The 19,052-nt window shown below is 49.1% G+C and overlaps 1 protein-coding gene across 5 annotated transcripts in view; it reads left to right on the top strand.

The window, feature by feature from the left end:
* Positions 1-19,052, top strand: part of CPXM2 (carboxypeptidase X, M14 family member 2) — a 145,122-nt gene that overhangs the window by 51,700 nt on the left and 74,370 nt on the right. For 3 of the 5 annotated variants that reach the window (XM_023241053.2, XM_023241051.2, XM_023241052.2), the window contains one exon: positions 6,262-6,401. In XM_023241053.2, the coding sequence (XP_023096821.1) occupies positions 6,262-6,401 (140 nt within the window). Of the gene's footprint in view, positions 1-6,261; positions 6,402-12,067; positions 12,265-12,902; positions 12,953-19,052 lie in introns of those variants that run through there. The other 2 variants (XM_006938252.4, XM_045040792.1) reach the window with 2 other exon arrangements.

The raw sequence follows: 19,052 nt of genomic DNA, 5'->3' as shown, positions 1-19,052 counted from the left end.
TTATGTAATATATTAAATATATACAATTATATTTGTCAATTACTCTTCAATAAAACTAGAAAAAAAACCAAAAGGAAGGTGCCTTGCCAGTGCACCCACCCCCACCCACCTCCTAATGCGTCCCACGCTATGAACAAGGCAACTCCTCCAAACTCCTTTTCATTGTTTCTTTGGGAATTTAAGTCTTTATTTCTAACTATTACACACAAATTGATATGTACTGGTTTGTACATTTTTAAGTGTATAGTCTGAATTCATCTTATTGAAAAATGAAAATTTCAGCTCGTTTTTATTATCCCTTTACCTTAACCTCTCTAATCCTTTCAGTAAAATTAGATCTCAAATTTTGGGTAAACCTACATTCAAGGTTTTGATTATTACGACTGTGTAAATAGTGCTTACTACTGAGCCAAGAAATAGGGTAGTTTTGAGCCAGGAGATCATGCACTTTGTATCATTTCTTGACAACCTTTTGTTTTTTGTAGATCGGCTTTTATTTTTTGAAACATCTCCCATGCCCTGCAATAGGTCTGGGTCTATGAAATATCCTTTGATACAGTTTTCTATAAGGTCAAGCCTTGTTCAATGATTTTTTAGTCTCATAGCTGTTTTTTATATTTCTGTAAGACATTTCCTCCAGAAGCCTTGACTTACTGTGTTCTTTTTTTTAATGTTTATTTGTTTTCGAGAGAGAGACAGAGTATGAGCAGGGAAGGGGCAGAGAGAGAGGGAGACACAGAAGCTGAAGCAGGTTCCAGGTTCTGAGCTGTCAGCACAGAGCCCGATGTGGGGCTCGAACTCACCAGCCACAAGATCACGACCTGAGCCGAAGTCGGACGCTTAACCGACCGAACCACCCAGGTGCCCTGACCTGCTGTGTTCTGAGTGGGTTTCTTTCCAGTCTTTATACAGCAGCTCTCCTGGGACTGCCTTCTCCATCATTCTGAGAATCCTCTACTGTGTTAGCGTCCTTGATTTCTGGATCTTGTATCCTCTTTTTGGTTTTCTGCTTCATCGTTGTGGAGCACATTCATTTTACAGCTTTATGCAATTGGTACATGAGAATTTCTTGAGGATGTGTGAATCTGGAAATGTCTTTATTTTACCATCACCAGTGAGTGATAGTTTGGCCAAATGTAAAATTCTAGGGTGAAAAATCTGTTTCTCCGGAATTTTGACGTCTTCATCCCCCCCCCCCCCCCCCCCCATTCTTCGAACTTCAGATGTTGCTACTGAGAATTCTGGTACCTTTCTGATTCCTTTGGCTTTGTTTTATATATTTTCCTTTTTTGTTTCCTCTTGGGACGCTTCTTGGATCTTCTTTTCATTTGCGATATTTTGAAGTTTTACCAAGATATGCCTTGGTGCGGGGCTTCTTCATTATACTAGATTCTTAGTGTTTTGGAGACTTGAAGCTTACAGATCTGGGACGTTATTAACTTAGAGTATTTGTAATTTCTTTCTCTGCTCTTTTTAGTTTCTCTTATTGCCCATTGTTACTGGAATTTTCACGTTGCGAGTGCTTGACCTAGGACAATGCTTTTTCCACTCTAAGAATATCCCTCTTGGGGCGCCTGGGTGGCGCAGTCGGTTGAGCGTCTGACTTCAGCCAGGTCACGATCTCGCGGTCCGGGAGTTCGAGCCCCGCGTCGGGCTCTGGGCTGATGGCTCGGAGCCTGGAGCCTGTTTCCGATTCTGTGTCTCCCTCTCTCTCTGCCCCTCCCCCGTTCATGCTCTGTCTCTCTCTGTCCCAAAAATAAATAAACGTTGAAAAAAAAATTGAAAAAAAAATATCCCTCTTTTGTTTTATGCAAGCAAGATCTTCTGTTTCAAGGGATATTCATTACAGTTTCTTTGAGATTTTCTTCTGTTCTCCATTATATTTTTAGTTTATTTAACTTCTGTTTGGTCTAAGCCTGGCTGCCTTGTGTCCTAGAGCCGAGGCGGGAGGGGAGCTGGGGCGTCTCACTCTTCAGTCTGCTGATAGCCACTGAGTTCTCTGTTTTTATCACATCACACCTGCCATCCTCTGGGTCTGGAATCTCCAAATTCAGAGCCTCTGGGATTGTTGTTGGTTATTTTTCTTTCCTTAAAGAAAAATTTCACATCTTCTGCGGGATGGGAAGGGGGAGGTGGGAGTCTATTTTTTTATACATATTTTGAATCAGTTCTCCATTTTCAGCCCTGCCCCACCTTCCGAGCTACTTAGGAGTCTAGATTCTGAGCTTTCTAAAGTCCTGGGTGGCTCGGTTCTCACGGGTGTTCCCCTTGTAAGCCCACATCTCCCTGTCTTGCTAAGTCATTTCAGGATTCTTACATCTGATTTCCGTCTTCATATATTGTAATTAGGAGATTATAAATGTCTTCTCATTTTGCCAGAGATCAGGCTTGTCTTTATCTTGTTTTCCTTGGGGGAACTTTTGAGGAAAGAACACAATAAAACCCACATTTCTATCATCTTGAAACAGAAAATTCCCGTTGGATCCTCGATGGGTGATACCAGGTTTTCTCTTTGATACGGATTTAATAATGTTGACATTCATCGTAAGCAAAACTTAGTCTATTAGATGCATTGGTGGTTTGTTTTTTTTTTTTAAGGTAAATAAATGACGTGTATGACCTAATTGCCTAGAGAAAGTTACATTAGTTCTTAACTTATTTGGCCCTGTAGTACAAATTATCATTCCATCTTAATGGTGTTTTCAAGACTAGCTTATACTTTAAGGAAACCCACTTTTTATTTCAACAACTTCTGATAGAAATGCCTCCAAAATTTATGAGGGATTGCCTGCATTTTTATCTAAAAAAGTTTTTTTTTAACATTTTATTTTATTTTTTGAGAGACAAAGAGAGGCAGAAGGCAAGTGGGGGGAGGGGCAGAGAGAGAGGGAGACACGGAATCCAGGCTCCCGGCTCCGAGCTGTCAGCACAGAGCCCGGCATGGGGTTTGAACCCACGAGCACGAGATCATGACCTGGGCTGAAGTCAGACGCTCAACCGACTGAGCCACCCGGACATCCCTTTCCTGCGTTTTTAAACAGAAAAGGACGGATGTAGCCTTCTGTTGGTTTCTCTGACCTCATGCTGATATCCCGGGTTGCGCTGTGCTGTGTTTTGGTGACGCTTCTCGGGCTGGCACCTCCTCTCTCGCTGAATTCTGCCAGGAGCTTGCTTCATAAATTCGTCATCGACTTTGCAGAGGGGGCTGTCACTTCCGTATGAGTCAGCGAGTCAGAAAGGGCCCTCCGGTCCCCTGACACCGTTACTGCATTTAGCGGACTGTCCGGTATGCTTAGGAAGAACTGAGATCGGCGGCAGAGGCAGAATATCCAGGCTGGCAAAGCCAGGAGCCTAAAATCGAATGCCAACTATCTGCCAAGTAGGCTTTGGTCGGATAGCGCAGGGAGAGCTCCCCCAAATTTCCGTGATTCTCTCGGGGTGAAAATCCCAGGTTCCGTAGCAGCTCTGTTCTTGTCTGCTCAGCCCACGACCGGGTGTCCCCTGTCTTGGCACCAGTGACATTTGGGCCGAGGCGCTTCTTTGTGGCGGGGGCTGTCTTGCGCATTGCAGGGTGGTCAGCGGCATCCCTGGCCTCTGTCCATTAGTCATCAGTAGCTCCCACTTCTCCCAGTGGTGACAGCCAAAAATAGTCGCAGACATTGCCAAAAACCCCTGGGAGGGGGGGGGAGGCAGTGGCAACGTGGATTCCTTTTGAGAACCTCAGACTCTGAGTCTCCTCTTTCTTCAGGTTTTCTGACCCTATTCGGGACGTTTGACGGTGTAGAAAGTGTGACCGCAAGTGCCCAGAAGAGCGTTGTAATTCCTCGTAATTTCACAAAGTGTGAAGCGATTCGTAAAGCACCCGTATTTCCGTGATGTGCCAACCAGCCCTTGCTTTGTACTGATGACATGTGTTGAGGGCTCCCTTAGGTGAGGTAACATTTGTCGAGCCCACACGGCGTGCCAGGGCCTCTTGTAATCACCATCGGCACCCTCAGGGAGGAAGGATCATTGCCCCCGTTGTAGCAGATGGGGAAACTGAGGCACGGGGCCTTTAGGCGCATTGCTGGGGTGTATACAGGGCGCAAATGGCGGAGCTGGGATTCCCACCCGGCAGGGGGACTTTAGAGCACGAGCCCCTCACCCGCGCTTTGTGCGGAGGTTGACTTGGAGATGCCAGGACCAGAACGCGAGCCGCGCGTGTGGACTTCAGCCCGTCTGCCCGTTCTGAGCACCAAGAGGGCCGGGCTGCACATGTCTTCCCCCTTTACATTCCCGTCCCCCGGGCCAGGTAGTAGAGGCACAGTGAAGGTGAATGTTGAGAAATGAAATCAGGGGCGCCTGGGTGGCTCAGTCGGTAGAGCGTCCGACTTCAGCTCAGGTCATGATCTCGCGGTCCGTGAGTTCGAGCCCCGCGTCGGGCTCCGTGCTGACAGCTCGGAGCCTGGAGCTTGTTTCGGATTCTGTGTCTCCCTCTCCCTCTCTCTGTCCCTCCCTGCTCATGCTGTGTCTCTCAAAAATGAATAAACATTAAAAAAAAAAAAAAGGAAATGAAATCAACGCCAGTCTCGTGGGCTGTTTACGAGAAGAGAGGAGCCCGACACCAACTAAGTGTTACGGTTTCCTGAAGGAAGCTACGTGGCAGTATTGTAGGTATTGATGTGCTCCAGGCCTCGGTCCTAGACAGGATACCTGCCTTGGGTGAAGAAGTAGGGGGACTGTGTCCTGAGAGCCCCATTATAGGGGAGCTCATTACGTTTCCTGGGGCGGTGGCCCCTGGTTGGCTAGCACCTCTGGGAAAAAAGAGCTTCAGACATTCACACCCTGTGACTTCAGCAAGGCCGGCCGAAGCACATAACACACACTTGCAAGATTTAGCCGTTCCCTGGGGGTTCTGGAAGGCAGAACGTGGCGGCACCTCCAGGTCCTTGGCACGAACGCCCCATATGCCATCAGACCCGACGTGCCGGTTGATTGAGAGCTTGGGTTTCTGGAGAGCGTGGACTGATGGGTGTTTCCGTTCACCGTCATTTGAGATCGTGGTGCTTTGAGGAGGCCACGAGAGGCGAGTATTCTGACATTTGCCCTCAAAGCTCTTTCAGGATTGTTTGAGGAGGGGGTAAGAGTGCACACATGTGGTTCGGTCCTGATACGAGACCGATGTTAGCCAGCGCAGTGATGGTAGGGTTCCACTTGCGGACCCGTTGGCCACGTTGTTCCTGTGCTGTAGCTGGACTGTGAGTTTCACATCACTGATGCCCATTAGAAGTAAGGCTGCCCCAGAATTCGGGCTGAAAAGTGCTCAGATGGGAAAGATGGGCTGGCCTATCTTTTAAATCCCGTTTAGACTTTTTTTCTCATCTGAGTACATATTTGTGTAATAGCTATAGAAAAAGCCATGGGGTTCATATTGAAAGGGTCTTAGTAAATTAGGAAGCCTCACTTAGTTCAGATGTTCTATTTCCTTTCCTTCCTTCCTTCCCTCCCTTTTCCTTCCTTCCCTCCCTCCCTATTCCTTCCTTTTCTTTCTTTCTTTCTTTCTTTCTTTCTTTCTTTCTTTCTTTCTTTCTTGTCAGAGAATTCTCTCTTGAAATGGTAATAATATAGGGAAAATTCCAGAGCACAAACGTCACCTACCTTGTAGATTCAGATGAAAAGAATCTTTGGTAGCCATAGGAGCTAAAACTCAACGCATCAAGTGACTTAAATGCCAATGCATACACATTCACTAGATACACTTACCCTTCAACACCCAACTCAGTTATCACCTCTATCCTGGTCTCCACCAGACCAAGTTAGTCATTATCCTTAAATGCTGCTGTAGCAGTTTGCTCTGCTTCCTGAAATAACACATTCCCCATTGTGTTCTAATTCATCTGTTTTCATGTCTTTCTTCCTGCCTGGATGGTGAGGTTCTGGGAGGCGACGATTCACCTTTGTATTCCCAGCACCTGGCATGTGTAGGCTGGTTCGTAGGAGGCAGTCTGTGCCTGGTGGGTGCATGAGTAATAGGCGAGCTCATTAAATTTCCTCTTCCACACTGGGCAAGAAGAGGACATATCATATTGAAATATTTCCAACTTGTTAATAATAAGCAATCCCATTTTATGATTTAGAATAAGGAGTGTTCAGGGCATAGTATTTTTTTTTTTCTTTATCCCCTGCTCATTCTTTTCTGCCCATCAACCCCCCCCCCCCAAATCTCATGAACATATTCATTGATTCTGGGTCTTTCTGAAGAACATCTCTCTTTCTTTCCAGGCAGGTATTAACGAAAATGATTTTTATGATGGGGCGTGGTGTGCAGGAAGGAATGACCTCCATCAGTGGATTGAAGTCGATGCTAGACGTCTGACCAAATTCACTGGTGTCATCACTCAAGGAAGGAACTCACTTTGGCTGTAAGTGTGGATGGACCTGTGCTTTTGTAGACTCCATGCCTTGGGTCTAATATTCTAGGGTTTGGACAGAGACAGGAAGACGCAGAGAAGTACCTGACGATAAGCAATAGAAAGGAAGAAAATCGGAACGTGGACAGGATGCTGGGCTTGCTGTGGACACAAGCATCTCTGGAAATGACATTGTCCCCTGTACAAGAACAGAGGGAGGGACCCACCCAGCAGGTTACGCTGAGTAGGCAAAGGTATCGTTAAAGCAGTGCAGCTTAGGCAGGTGGCTGCCATCTTGGATCTGTGATAGGTTACTCATACCCTGACAGCCCAAGGTGGAAACTCTGAACAAGAAGTGAGTTATAGGTAACAGGTCCAAGCCACTGTTTGGGAGTAGAAGGCGTGAACCCTTTAGAGTCTGAGAAGGACTGGAAGCCTAGGGAGGTTCCCAAATAGAGGAACTACTGGGGAAGCAGTGGACGTGAAGGAGCAGCCGGGGTGAGGCCTGAGGACGAGATGGAGCCCATGTGAGCTTGGGTCCAAGGCTGGGTCAACAACGAGATGATCTGATGGGGATCCCAAGAGAGGTAGGCTCTCTGTCCCGTGGTACATACATACGGTGGGATATTACTCATCCCTAAAAAGGGAGGGCATTCTTTTTGTTTTTTTAATTTTTTTTAACATCTATTTATTTTTGGAAGACAGAGAGAGAGCACTAGTGGGGAAGGGACAGAGAGCAAGAGGGAGACACCGAATCCGAAGCAGGCTCCAGGCTCTGAGCTGTCAGCACAGAGCCCGATGCGGGGCTTGAACCCAGGAACTGTGAGCCAAAGCCGGACGCTTAACTGACTGACCCACCCAGGCGCCCCAGAAAAGAGAGGACGGTCTGACACCTGCTATACCATGGCTGAATCTTGAGGACGTGATGCCAAGTGGGATAAGCCAGTCACGAAAGGGCAAATGTGATTGCGGTTTCGCGAGGTTCCTAAGTAGTCAGCTTCGCAGAGCCGAAAGTGGGATGGTGGAGGTCAGGGTCTGGGGGAGGGGAAACGGGGTGTTATTGTCTAAATGGGTACTGAGTTTCAGTTTGGGGTGCTGAAAAGTTCTGGAGGTGGATGGAGGTGGCCGTTGCACAGCGATGTGAACGTGCTTGATGCCCCTGAATTGTACACTTAAAAAACGGTTGAAATGATCCATTTTGTTACGTATTTTTACTACGGTAATTGAAAAATGTATGTGCAAAAGCAACGTGCACGAAAAATATGAAACAACGTCCCTGCCTCAACCCAGGGCTGGTTGTAGAGACCAAAGCGGGGCTGCATCTCTGGGGTTGTCCTGTGTCTCCAGCCGTGTAGACAGCAGGCACACGGAGACTGGGGGCTGGGCAGGGCAAAGCAGGGTCCACGGGATCTTGAGTGCTTTCTGAATTTAAGCAAGAGTTTTCAAGTGCCTCTAACATCCGCCTACAACTGAGAAGCCAAGGGCACGAATGCCTCGCGTGGTGACGTTAGGAAACTGGTCTCATCAGCTAAGACCCCTCCCACCCTACCCGCTTCAACTTCCCTGTCTGTATCACACTCTCGGATTTCATTTCAGTGTTTGCTAGTTACCTCTTGGCGGTCACGTACAATGTGTCTGTAATTTGTTGATTAGATTAATTTTTAATCCCCGGAAAGGTCAACAGGAATAAATAAACCAGGATAAGAGAGGGGAGCCTGGCATCTGTGCTCACATTTAACTGCCTGTCATTGTCACTGTAGAGGGGACTTTCTTACATGGTGACAATGATCAGGCAATGACTCATCTGTTTTCCCTCTGAGCTTTTTGTTTTTATTGTAAAGACGATATTATTACATCTCGCATCGTTTTAAAACATTACCCACGATTCCACCACCCTTAGACATAGTTTTTTTTTTTACGCATGTGTAATCCTACTACATATGCAATTATGTTATTTTAACTTAAAAACCTATCCAAGCATTTTTCCCCACTGTTCCTCCGACGCCACCATGATCATTTTCACAGCCTGTAATTTACCCAGCCCTGCCTCTGTCACCTTCTCAGTGTTCTGGTATCCCATACCATTTTGCAAGAAAGAATTTTCATACTTTTTTCTTCCTTCCAATTGTTTCCTTCAAATACATTTCCAGAGCTGGGATAATCTGTGCATTTTGACAGCAGTCGGTTGTGTGTTTGTGCTGTTTTGTGTAGCGCATTTTCTTTTTTTCCCCCCGCTTTGCTTTTTCGCAGTGCTTGTGTGTATGCTGGTAATGATGATTTTTGCTCTGTGGGGCGCATTGGGCTGTCATCAGCTTATTACCATGACAATTGTTTTCACTGCTCAGATTCTGAAAGGCGAGAATGTGGGGGAAGGGAACGTTGAATGGCTCAACTCGGAACAGAAACTTGGAGAGAAAGACTGATCTGAGATTATGCATAGGGATCAGCGAAGGGATTTTACCTTAATGCTTGGATATTAACCTGCCTAAACGCTGTCATTAGAAATCCTGTAGTTGATTTATTATTGGATTGGAAGGACAGAGCAGGATAGGAATAACACTCACATTCCATCGCATCAAGGACACAAGAGCATTTGGGGTGAACAAGAAACGGCCGTAGAACAAGATCCTTCTTTGGCTTAGCCTAGGACGGGAACATCTTAGAGGGCTAAGACAAGGGATAGAATTGCTTTTAAGAGTCTTTTTCTTTTTATTTTTTTTTAATTTTTTTTTTCAGCGTTTATTTATTTTTGGGACAGAGAGAGACAGAGCATGAACGGGGGAGGGGCAGAGAGAGGGAGACACAGAATCGGAAACAGGCTACAGGCTCTGAGCCATCAGCCCAGAGCCTGATGCGGGGCTTGAACTCACAGACCGTGAGATCGTGACCTGGCTGAAGTCGGACACTTAACCGACTGCGCCACCCAGGCGCCCCGAGTCTTTTTCTTTTTAAATGTCTAAATGTATTTCAAGTCAAATTGTTCTTCAAGGACAACAGAAAGAAATGCGATGGGTTTCACTTTGCCTTACCACCCAGAACAGGATGGTCTGCACCAAAGACTGAAGAAGAAGTGGGACAAAGATATGTTCTGGTGTCTGAAGCTTGCCCCCTCCCCCCAGGAGGATGAATGAAACTCATTCGTTTTGTTAGTGAATAATGCTGGAAGCACTGGGATGTGTCCCAGTATGACCAGAAAACATGTCAGCAAGAGGAACCATCAAATACGAACAGTGAAGAAGACAGCAGGTGTCCCTCTTTCCCTCTCCCCGCCCACTGTTCCCAACACAGGCGTCTCTGGTGCCATTTTTAATATTTCTCTTTACGGGCTTCTGTGTTTCTCCCTGCTAGTCTGGAAGCACCTGGATGCTAGAGGTCATACCTGGTCATTTTGCCCAGTCCCAGGCTTCTCTTAGATGCTCGAGTAATGATTTTTTTAATGAACGAATATTGTTAGGAAGTAACAAATGGACAAAGGTTCGTTCACAGGGCACAGTAATGAGGTCATTCATCTGCGAGTGTCAGTGACTGAGAGCAAGCTTGGAAGTGGGACTAGGGAGAGGGAAGGGGACGCGGGAGATTGAGGAGTGACGACTTCTAGAGAGGATGGCACCCCCAACAGGGTGGCTTTGGAGTCTCGTCACAGCTCTTGACTCTTGTTGGTTATGAATTTTCTCTTCGAGCTTCAGTCTGCTGCCTGAAAGAAGGGAACTGTTCTCCCACTGATAAAGATGCGTGGAAGTCAGATAAATTGTTACACTGTTTTAAAATTACCCTGCACATCAGCCTGGGCAGCTCAGTCTGGTGAGCGTCCGACTTCAGCCCAGGTCATGATCTCACCGTCTGTGAGTTCGGGCCCCGAGTCGGGCTCTGTGCTGACAGCTCAGAGCCTGGAGCCTGCTTCGGATTCTGTCTCCCTCTCTCTCCGCCCCTCCCCTGCTCACGCTCTGTCTCTCTGTCTCTGAAAAATGAATAAACCTTAAAAAAAAAAAAATCACCCAGCACATACTAAGAGCTCGGTAAACTTTACTTTCTTCCCTCCGCACCTCTTTGGGTTTTATTTAGGAGAGTGGCTTTCAAGCTTTATTTTTAGCTACAGAAGCATTTAGAAAATAGAGAGAGGTGAGGCTGCTCTGTGTGAATCTGGGGGGGGGGGGTGGTGGAGGGGAGCGGTGCCTGCCTGGCCCTCCCCTCGCCCCTTGTCAGAGCAGCCCTGGAGGATGCCTTCATCCAAGTATCTCTGGCAGCAAGAATCCCGGACAGCCCGAGGGTGCTTCTGTGCAGGTTACAACTGGGCCAGCTTCTTGAAAGGCTCGTGGCCACTTCCTGAATCTGGCCGGGTGGAGGGGAGATTTGTTTGGACCAAGACAAACAAAGGCAGCGTTGGAATTAGAACTTGAGTTTTCTAGTTGAGCCTGCAGAACATCCCCTAATCTCAGAGCATCCATCACATTTTGGTTGGGAGTGTTTTAGAAATGGAAGGGCAAGGAGTTGCGGGCTCCTTGAGGTCGGGGCCAGATGGATCCTGCTGTTTAGTAATGGCTTCTGTCTGGTTGTTGAAATAAATATAGGAGCACTTTGGAGTTACGATATGTGTATACTTAAGAATGCTATTCATACTTTCCATCGGCAGGACTTTCTTGATTGGTATTTTTAAGTGAACATCCATAATCTTATATGTTTCTGACATTCTCTTTGTGTGATCATGGATTCATCTGTTTTGAGCATTCTGTGCTAAGCACTAGGGATATGAGGTGAGCAGAAAGTGGCCTGCCTGCAGGGAGCTTTCGGTCTGGTGGGAAAATCCCGTATGTGAACGGGTCCACTGGCATCCACAACATGCCTGTTGACGAGGGGTGGGGGATGGGAGAGCTGTTATCAGATGCATGACACAGATGTGAAGGATGATACGGCAGGTCGCAAGGCTTTAGGTCGTGGCCTGCAACCAGTTCATAATCCGGTGGACGAAAAGCTGTGATTCTCGGTTTCATAATTTTTCAAATTATTTGGGCTATTTGAAAGTAATAAAATGTAACTGTTTTTATGATACTGAATCATTTGTATGTTTGACCAGTAGAAATTATCCTTCTCCACCATCCTGCAATTTAGTGAAACGTCTCCATACTAATAAAAGCTAATCTTTGGGGCTCCTGGGTGGCTCCGTCGGTTAAGCGTCCGACTTCGGCTCAAGTCATGATCTCACGGTCCGTGAGTTTGGGCCCCACGTCGGGCTCTGTGCTGACAGCTCGGAGTCTGGAGCCTGCTTCAAATTCTGTGTCTCCCTCTCTCTGCCCTCTCCCCTGCTCATGCTCTCTCTCTCTCTCTGTCTCAAAAATAAGTAAACATTAAAAAAAATTTTTTTAAAAAGCTAATCTTTAATTTCCCTAATCTCAGAAAGTATATTAGACCTATGGGTGCTACAATCACAACCAGTGTGATGGTTGGAAAGTTAATTATTCTGCCGGAGGTGGATAGATGCTGTAACGACATGGGCGAAATACAGGCAGTTTAAAAATAGCCGAAGGTTTTAAGTTTTACTTGCTTAACCAACAAAACGATTCTCATTCTCTGGAGAGTCTGTGAATGTGTCCTCAAAGTGAGGTAGCAGTCTGACTGATGAGTTTGTAAGGTGACGGCTGGGAGGGTTTGACTGGGCGGCTGAATTTTTAAACAGCAGTGAGGCTAATCAGAGCCAGATGAACGGAGCCAGGCTGGGAGCCAGGCTTGTGACCAAGGACACAAAGAAGGTGGAGACACAGCCCCAGCCTAAGGGGCTGGCTTTCTGTTTGTCCGTGGAAAGCTGTAGCAAAGGTTCTGAATGTGGGCCTCCGCTGATGGTTCTGGACAGTTCTGATGGTGAAGGAGAGGAGCAGCTGAAGTAGGTGCCCAACCCAGAGGGAAGGCAAGGCTAGGGAAAGGCCCATTCCCCCTTTCTGCCCTGGGAAGAGCTGTGTTCGCAGGAGGGGCTGGTGGCCGGTGGGGCAGATCGGCGGGGTCCTCTGCAGACAGCAAGTGTGGCGGCTCTAAGGGTTGGCCGCTTATGGCAAGAGGACAGGGAGGGCCCTCAGAGGGCTCAGCGGGTGTCTGGAGCTCATAGGCTTGGACCCGTCCCACCCGGCACTGGCACGGCTGGCATTTTCTCCACTAGGGGGCGATAGAGTCGATGGCCGAGCCGCTGGAGGAGGTGCAGGGACAAGGGCATTTCGGGAGCTGGCAGGGCACAGAGCGCATTTGGAAGGAGGGGTGTGAGGGTCAGCGCCAGGGCTGGCGGGGGAAGAGGCAGAGGGCTGATTCCCTGGAAGTTCAGAGCAAGTTCAAGGAGCCACTAGGGGAAATGAGGCTTCAGAAGTGGACGCGAGCTTGGCCGGGAAGACAGTGGTCATCTGAAAAGTCCACAGGGGCAGTGGAGGTGATCAGCTGGGACCCAGGAGGGGGGGTGGGGGGTGTGAGCGAGCCGGGGGTCGGAGAGGAGTGGGCGTCTGGAAGTCTCGAGGCTGCAGGCTGGCCCCCACTGCCGTCCCTGTTGGGAGAATGTCTGGGATGCGCTGGACCCGAGCTCAGGAGAGGTGAGGAGATGGTGGGGTCTGGTGAGAAGCAAAAGTTAGCGCGAGAAGAGGCAGAGCTAAGGAGAGACGCCGCTGGAGGGTGTGCATCCGGAGACGGGGGTGGAGAGGGAACCGCTCCAACACCTGCCTGGCCCGGGATCTGCCCAGCGGCTGGACCCCCGGCTCCCAGCGGGAAGTGTCCACCCAGCCCCTCCCTTAATCTTCAGTTCATCTTGTTTTCTGCTCCCAGAGGACCGACCTCGGCCTTCATGCTTCCCTCGTCCCCCGGGGTTGGGGTCCGGGCCACCAGGGCGCAGAGCGACGCAGCACAGGGGGCTGGGGCCAGGGGCGCGGAGGGGCACCCGGCGGCCCCTGGCACAGAGCTTGAAGGGAGGCTGGCCAGCCCTCCATCAATCACCTCCTGGCTTCTTGGGGGGGAGAGAGTGTGTGTTTTCAGAATGCGCGGTACCGGGCCTCCTTCCTCACTTCCTGGCCACATGAAATGTCTGGCACCTTCTGGGGGGGGGGGGGGGCGGGGGGGGGAGGGCTGGGAAGGCACAAGTTTCCGAACACCTTTCTAACTTCTTTGGAAACTGACAGTCTTTGAATTGCTGAGTTTGGCACGAGATGGAGGGGTTTTAATGAAAACCTCGACAAGTTCAGATAGGGGGCCTGGCATGCAATCATTTCTTCATTTCACGTTCTGTTTCCACCACGCGGGGAGGGTTGTTTGAAATCAAACGAAACTCTCGCTTAACGGTTGCATGGTCGTACTAGGTTTTCTGGGTGCCGATGACTCAGAAACAGGCTCTTGGAAGGTAACAGCTTTGAAATGGAAACAACTCTTGATCTCCTTCCTGGGGCTTGAACTTCCACCCTGCTTTACTCAGGGGTCCTCGGTCCCTAGCTGTGACCCCCCCAGGAAACCCTCCAGAAGGCTGCTGGGTACATCTCATCTTTTTTCTCATCTGTTTCCTGGTAGAGGGGGCCCCACCCCTGCTTAGCTCACATAATGCTTCTACCCCTGGACCCACACAGCCTTTGTGGATTGGCTCGCACTGTCTGTCTGACTGCACTCCTCGCAGGAGCCTCCTCTGTTCCACAGATGAAGCAAGCATGCTCCTGCCTCAGGGCCTTTGCACTTAGCATTCTCTCTGTCTGAAAGTTCAACCCTCTTCCATCAGAGGCTTTTTTTTTTTTTCCTGATCATTCTTTTGAAATGCACTCTCAGTAGCTCTGTGCCCCCACTTGGCTTTATTTGATTACCTATTTATTTGTTGTTACTTGCACTGATGTCACTCCCGGGCAGCAGGCAGGACCTGGCTGTTGTTTGCCTCTGAGCCCCCAAGTGCTAGGTTGTACCAGCCAACAGAGGGAAGGTCTCAGTGACCGCCCCTCCTGCTGCATCATTCGAAACTGCTCAGATCACGTCCTGATTCTCTCTCATCCAGAGGCTGGACGGCCACCCCCAGCCCAGAGTAGGTGGGTGGGTGGTCCAGGTGGGCTCCTGGCGATTCCAAGCCTCCTGGTCTTGTAAAGAGAGGTGACAACTCCCTCTCAGCTTGTTGTGCGTGTTCAGTGAGACGCAGATGGTCTCAGAATGGGCCGGCACATTCGGGACACAGCGGAGGCACAGTGGGCCGTGGCTGCTGTTATTTACGAAGTCAACATCTCACTGCCCCTTCCTGGGAGCCCCCTCCCCTAGCCATTCATAGCTTGGACCTCCTGTGTCCCCGGAGGGCACCCAGGAAAGACGTTAGAACTGGATCAGCCACGTTGCAGCTAAGCAGAGCCTGGCATTTTGTGAAAATACTCCTCTGACACGTCTGTATTTTGTAGAAATGGATTTGGCCGGCAGGAAATTTCTTGAAATAAAATGACATCGCTTCCCTGTGCCGGGGCTGCAGAGCACTTGGCATCACCATACTGGGTACCTCTCGGTACCTGCCGGGAAGGTCCCTTTCTTGTCCCCATTGTGTGGATGAGAACACTGAGGCTTGGAGAGCACACACAGCTTGATTATCTCTCTCTGCCTCATCGTGAACATACCTGTGCTTTCTGCCCTCCCCCTCCTTCTCCCCGCTATTACTCACGATTTTCTCCTGCACCCTGAGGCCTCAAGCCCCGTGAATGGGCTCCTGTGTGCTTCTGAGCGCTTGTGGACGCCGGGGGCCAGAGGGCGTTGCTGGCCACACCCAGGGCCCACTTACCTGTCAGACACGGTGCCAGGGGCCTTGTGACCTTTAGGGGCCCGTGAACGTGTTTAACCTCTTGTACAACCTGGAAAAAAAAGAAAGGAACGTTGAGGTCAAAGAAGACATTCAAATATATCATGTTACTGTGTTCACCTCTGTACCAATGCAGTCAAAAAAAAACCATGGCTTGAAAATTGTTTTTATGGAGGAAGCAAGTGGCCTGTGGTCAGCAGGAGAGTAGCCGGCGCAGATGTTTACGTCGAGTCCCAAGAATCTGAGAAGGTGCGAGGTTCCAAGGCACACGGGCCTTAGGGTCGCACATGGACTTGAGGTTGCCGATCGGCTGACCCGCAAATAGAGACGTGACCCTGGGTTGCCTGGGCGGGCCCGGTGCAGACGCGGCGGTCCTTGACAGCGGAAGGGGGAGGCACAAGACACAGCGAGCGGTGCAGCAGCTGGGGCTGGCTCTGCGGGTGGAGGAAGGGGCCCCGAGCAGGGAATGGGGGTGGCCTCTAGAAGTTGGAAAAACAAGGGAACAGATTCCTCCCTGGAGCTTCCAGGAGATACCCGGCCCTTGCCCGACACCCTGATCTCAGAAATTCTGCCCTCCCGAGCCGTAAGATAATAAATGAGTAGCTGAAACCGCTAAGTCTGCAGTGGGAAACCAATAGCACCCACGGAGGCAAAGGTTTCTCGGGCCCCCGCAAGCCCTCATGTGGCCTGGCCACCCCACGGCTTTGCCCTCTGACGTGAGGTCAGTGCCAGGCGGAGCCGGCCAGGAAGCTCCGGGCTCGACACACGTTCTCGCGGAGCGGGGTTGGAAGCCAACTCTCTTCTCTCTAATTTTTTTTTTTAATTATTTTTAACATTTTTATTTCTGAGAGAGACAGAGACAGAAACGGAGAGACAGAGAGAGACAGAACATGAGCAGGGGAGGGGCAGAGAGAGAGGGAGACACGGAATCTGAAGCAGACTCCAGGCTCTGAGCCGTCGGCCCAGAGCCCGACGTGGGGCTCGAACTCACGGACCGCGAGATCGCGACCTGAGCCGAAGTCGGACGCTCCACCGACTGAGCCACCCAGGTGCCCATCTTCTAATTTTGAGGATTCCTGTGAGCTACTTCTTTGGTTCCTTTTTCTCCTGGTCTCTTGAGTGACTCTTTCGTATTTAAAGGACTTTAAATGTTTTCTTTTTACTTTCAGTTTTCTGCTGTGGAGTTTCTTAGCTAGGAACTGCCTCATCCTCTACCCAACTCGATTGGGCTTGGCCTCCAGAGTGGTATTTTCCCTCTCTCATCCTGGTAGACATTTTTTGCTGGAGGTAATGGAAAACTAGATACTATTTCTAAGTTTATAACACTCTCTCCTGTGGTCTGCGTTTGCAAAAGGCCATGGTAACTGGTCCCAACTGAAAAAATCTAATGAATCAGTGGGCTGATTTTTCAGCATCGAGCGTTTGTCTGTGCTGAGCATATAACACCATGTAAATGTTTTTAATGTTTTATTTCTGAGAGACAGAGAGAGAGACAGAGACAGAGCATGAGTCGGGGAGGGACAGAGAGCGAAGGAGACACAGAATCTGAAGCAGGCTCCAGGCTCTGAGCTGTCAGCACGGAGCCCAAAACAGGGCTCGAACTCATGAACCATGAGATCATGACCTGAGTCAGAGTTGGTTACTTAACCGACTGAGCCACCCAGGCGCCCCTAGTAGCACACCATTTAACTGCGTCACTGTGGTTCCGGAAGGAGGGAGAGAACAAGAAAGCCGTGTCTGTGTTCTTGAGTGCTGGGAGTAGACAGATGCCTATTGTAGAGAAAAGGCAACGCTTCCCGCCCCCCTCCCCCCACTTTTATTTTCAAGATGCTACAAAAGACAAGTTTAGACCTCGGGGGAGCGGTGGTCTTGCCCAGAGTTATAGGTTGGCCGCAGCTTGGATTTGAGCCTGCGAAGCTCTGTCAAGGAGGTGACGGACAGGAAGAGGAAGCTGCCACCCCCCCCCCCCCCCGCCACAGTTCCAGCAGAAAATTGGCCTAAAAACTGAGAGATTGTTGGGCCCTTCCTTCTCTGACTGAAAAGGGATTTCACGGGGCTCTCTCTACTTGTCTGAGAAAGTGGACGACACTCAGTGCTCCTTACAGCTGGGGTTGTGGGTTATTAATGGTCCCTTTCCCGACTGACTTCACTCATTTGCCATATCCAGTGCTGTTTGCTGGGGCGGGTGGTGCTTGTTGGTGAGGATGTGGGGAGATTCTCTCTCTTGTTAGGTGGAAAGAGAGAAGAATCACCGGCAAGACCGATTGTCATGAAGGCCCACTGTGGTAGACCCCCCGGGGGTGCCTCGGATCTTACCCTGTGGCCTCCCAAAACTAGTTATTTGACTGTGATTTGAGCCACTCCTGTTGTCCCCAGCCACTCCCTTCCTTGTCCCTTGGCCCCCTCTGGTGTACAAAAACTTTGAATTTGTACGTGGTTAATATAATCAGTGTCTTAAGGTTTATGTCCTCCTTGTAAAGGCATCGCCCTTCTTTTTTTTAAAATTTTTTTTTTCAACGTTTTTTATTTATTTTTGGGACAGAGAGAGACAGAGCACGAACGGGGGAGGGGAAGAGAGAGAGGGAGACACAGAATCGGAAACAGGCTCCAGGCTCTGAGCCATCAGCCCAGAGCCTGATGCGGGGCTCGAACTCACAGACCACGAGATCGTGACCTGGCTGAAGTCGGACGCTTAACCGACTGCGCCACCCAGGCGCCCCAAGGCATCGCCCTTCTGAGAACGTGCGTGGTTTCCCCCATGTTTTCTTTGAGCACGTTTATGGTTTCGATTTCTACATTGAAATCTTGGAGTCATTGTATTTTGGACTGTGTTTTGGCATAGGTGTAACTGATCAGACTCATTCTCCAGTGGCCACTAGAAATAATGTCCCCGCATTATTTCTTTTCCATACTTTCCCCAGCTGTTACGGCCTGGATGTTGGTATGCCTCTCGAAGTGTATGTGCTAAACCCTAACACGTGATGTGATAGTATTTGTGGGTGGAGCCCTTGGGAATCGATTAAGTCATGAGGGTGGAGAGTGAATGCTTGGGATTAGTGCCCTTATAAAAGAGGCCCCACCAAGCTCCCCAGCCCCTTCTTCCGTGGGAGGGTGTAGGGAGAATCTGTGACCAACTGGCACCCGGGGCTGGTCTCAGACGTCCCAGCTTCCAGAACTGGGAGTAATAAATCTCTGTTATTTATAAGCCACCCAGTCCGTGGTGTTTGGTTCTAACAGCCCACGGGGACTAAGGTACCAGCTGAAGGGGCTCCAGCTTGGCGTTCTAAATTCCTGTCTGTCGTGGGCTTTGTAAATTCCAGCTATGTCTTTCGTCAGATCAACGGTTTGCGAATATTTTCTCCCAGTCTGCAGCTTACTTTTTAATCCTTTCACCCTGGCTTCATGTTAAGCTCTCAGAGAGCAAGGTTTTAATTTCAGCCAAGTATACGCTATTGATTTTTTTTGTTTTTTTTTTTTCCTTTATGGATTGTGTTTTTGAGGTCAGGTCGAAGAACTCTTTACTAAGCTCTAGACCCCAAAGACTTACTCATGTATTATCTTCTGAAGTTTCATAGTGTTATGTTTTACCTTTAAATCTGCGACCCGTTTTGAGTTAATTCTTATATAAAGTGTTAGGTTTCGTGGGGTTTAATGATCTATCTCATTAAACCTCATTGTGTGTAATTGCACATAGACACATAATTGCTTGTGCGCCAAATGTTGAAAAGACCGTCCCCTCCACCATGAAATTCCTCTTGCGCCTTTGTTCAAAGTCGGTTGGCCATATTTGTGTGGGTTTATTTCTGGGTTCTCTGTTCTGTTCCACAGATCTGTGTGTCTGTTCCTCGTCCATCGTATTATAGCTGTACAATGTCTTAAAACAGGGTAGATGG

This window comes from Felis catus, chromosome D2 (genome assembly GCF_018350175.1).
Source record: "Felis catus isolate Fca126 chromosome D2, F.catus_Fca126_mat1.0, whole genome shotgun sequence".
Taxonomy (NCBI): domain Eukaryota; kingdom Metazoa; phylum Chordata; class Mammalia; order Carnivora; family Felidae; genus Felis; species Felis catus.
Note: the sequence above shows the minus strand (reverse complement) of the source record. Positions and strands in the feature narration are given on the sequence as shown.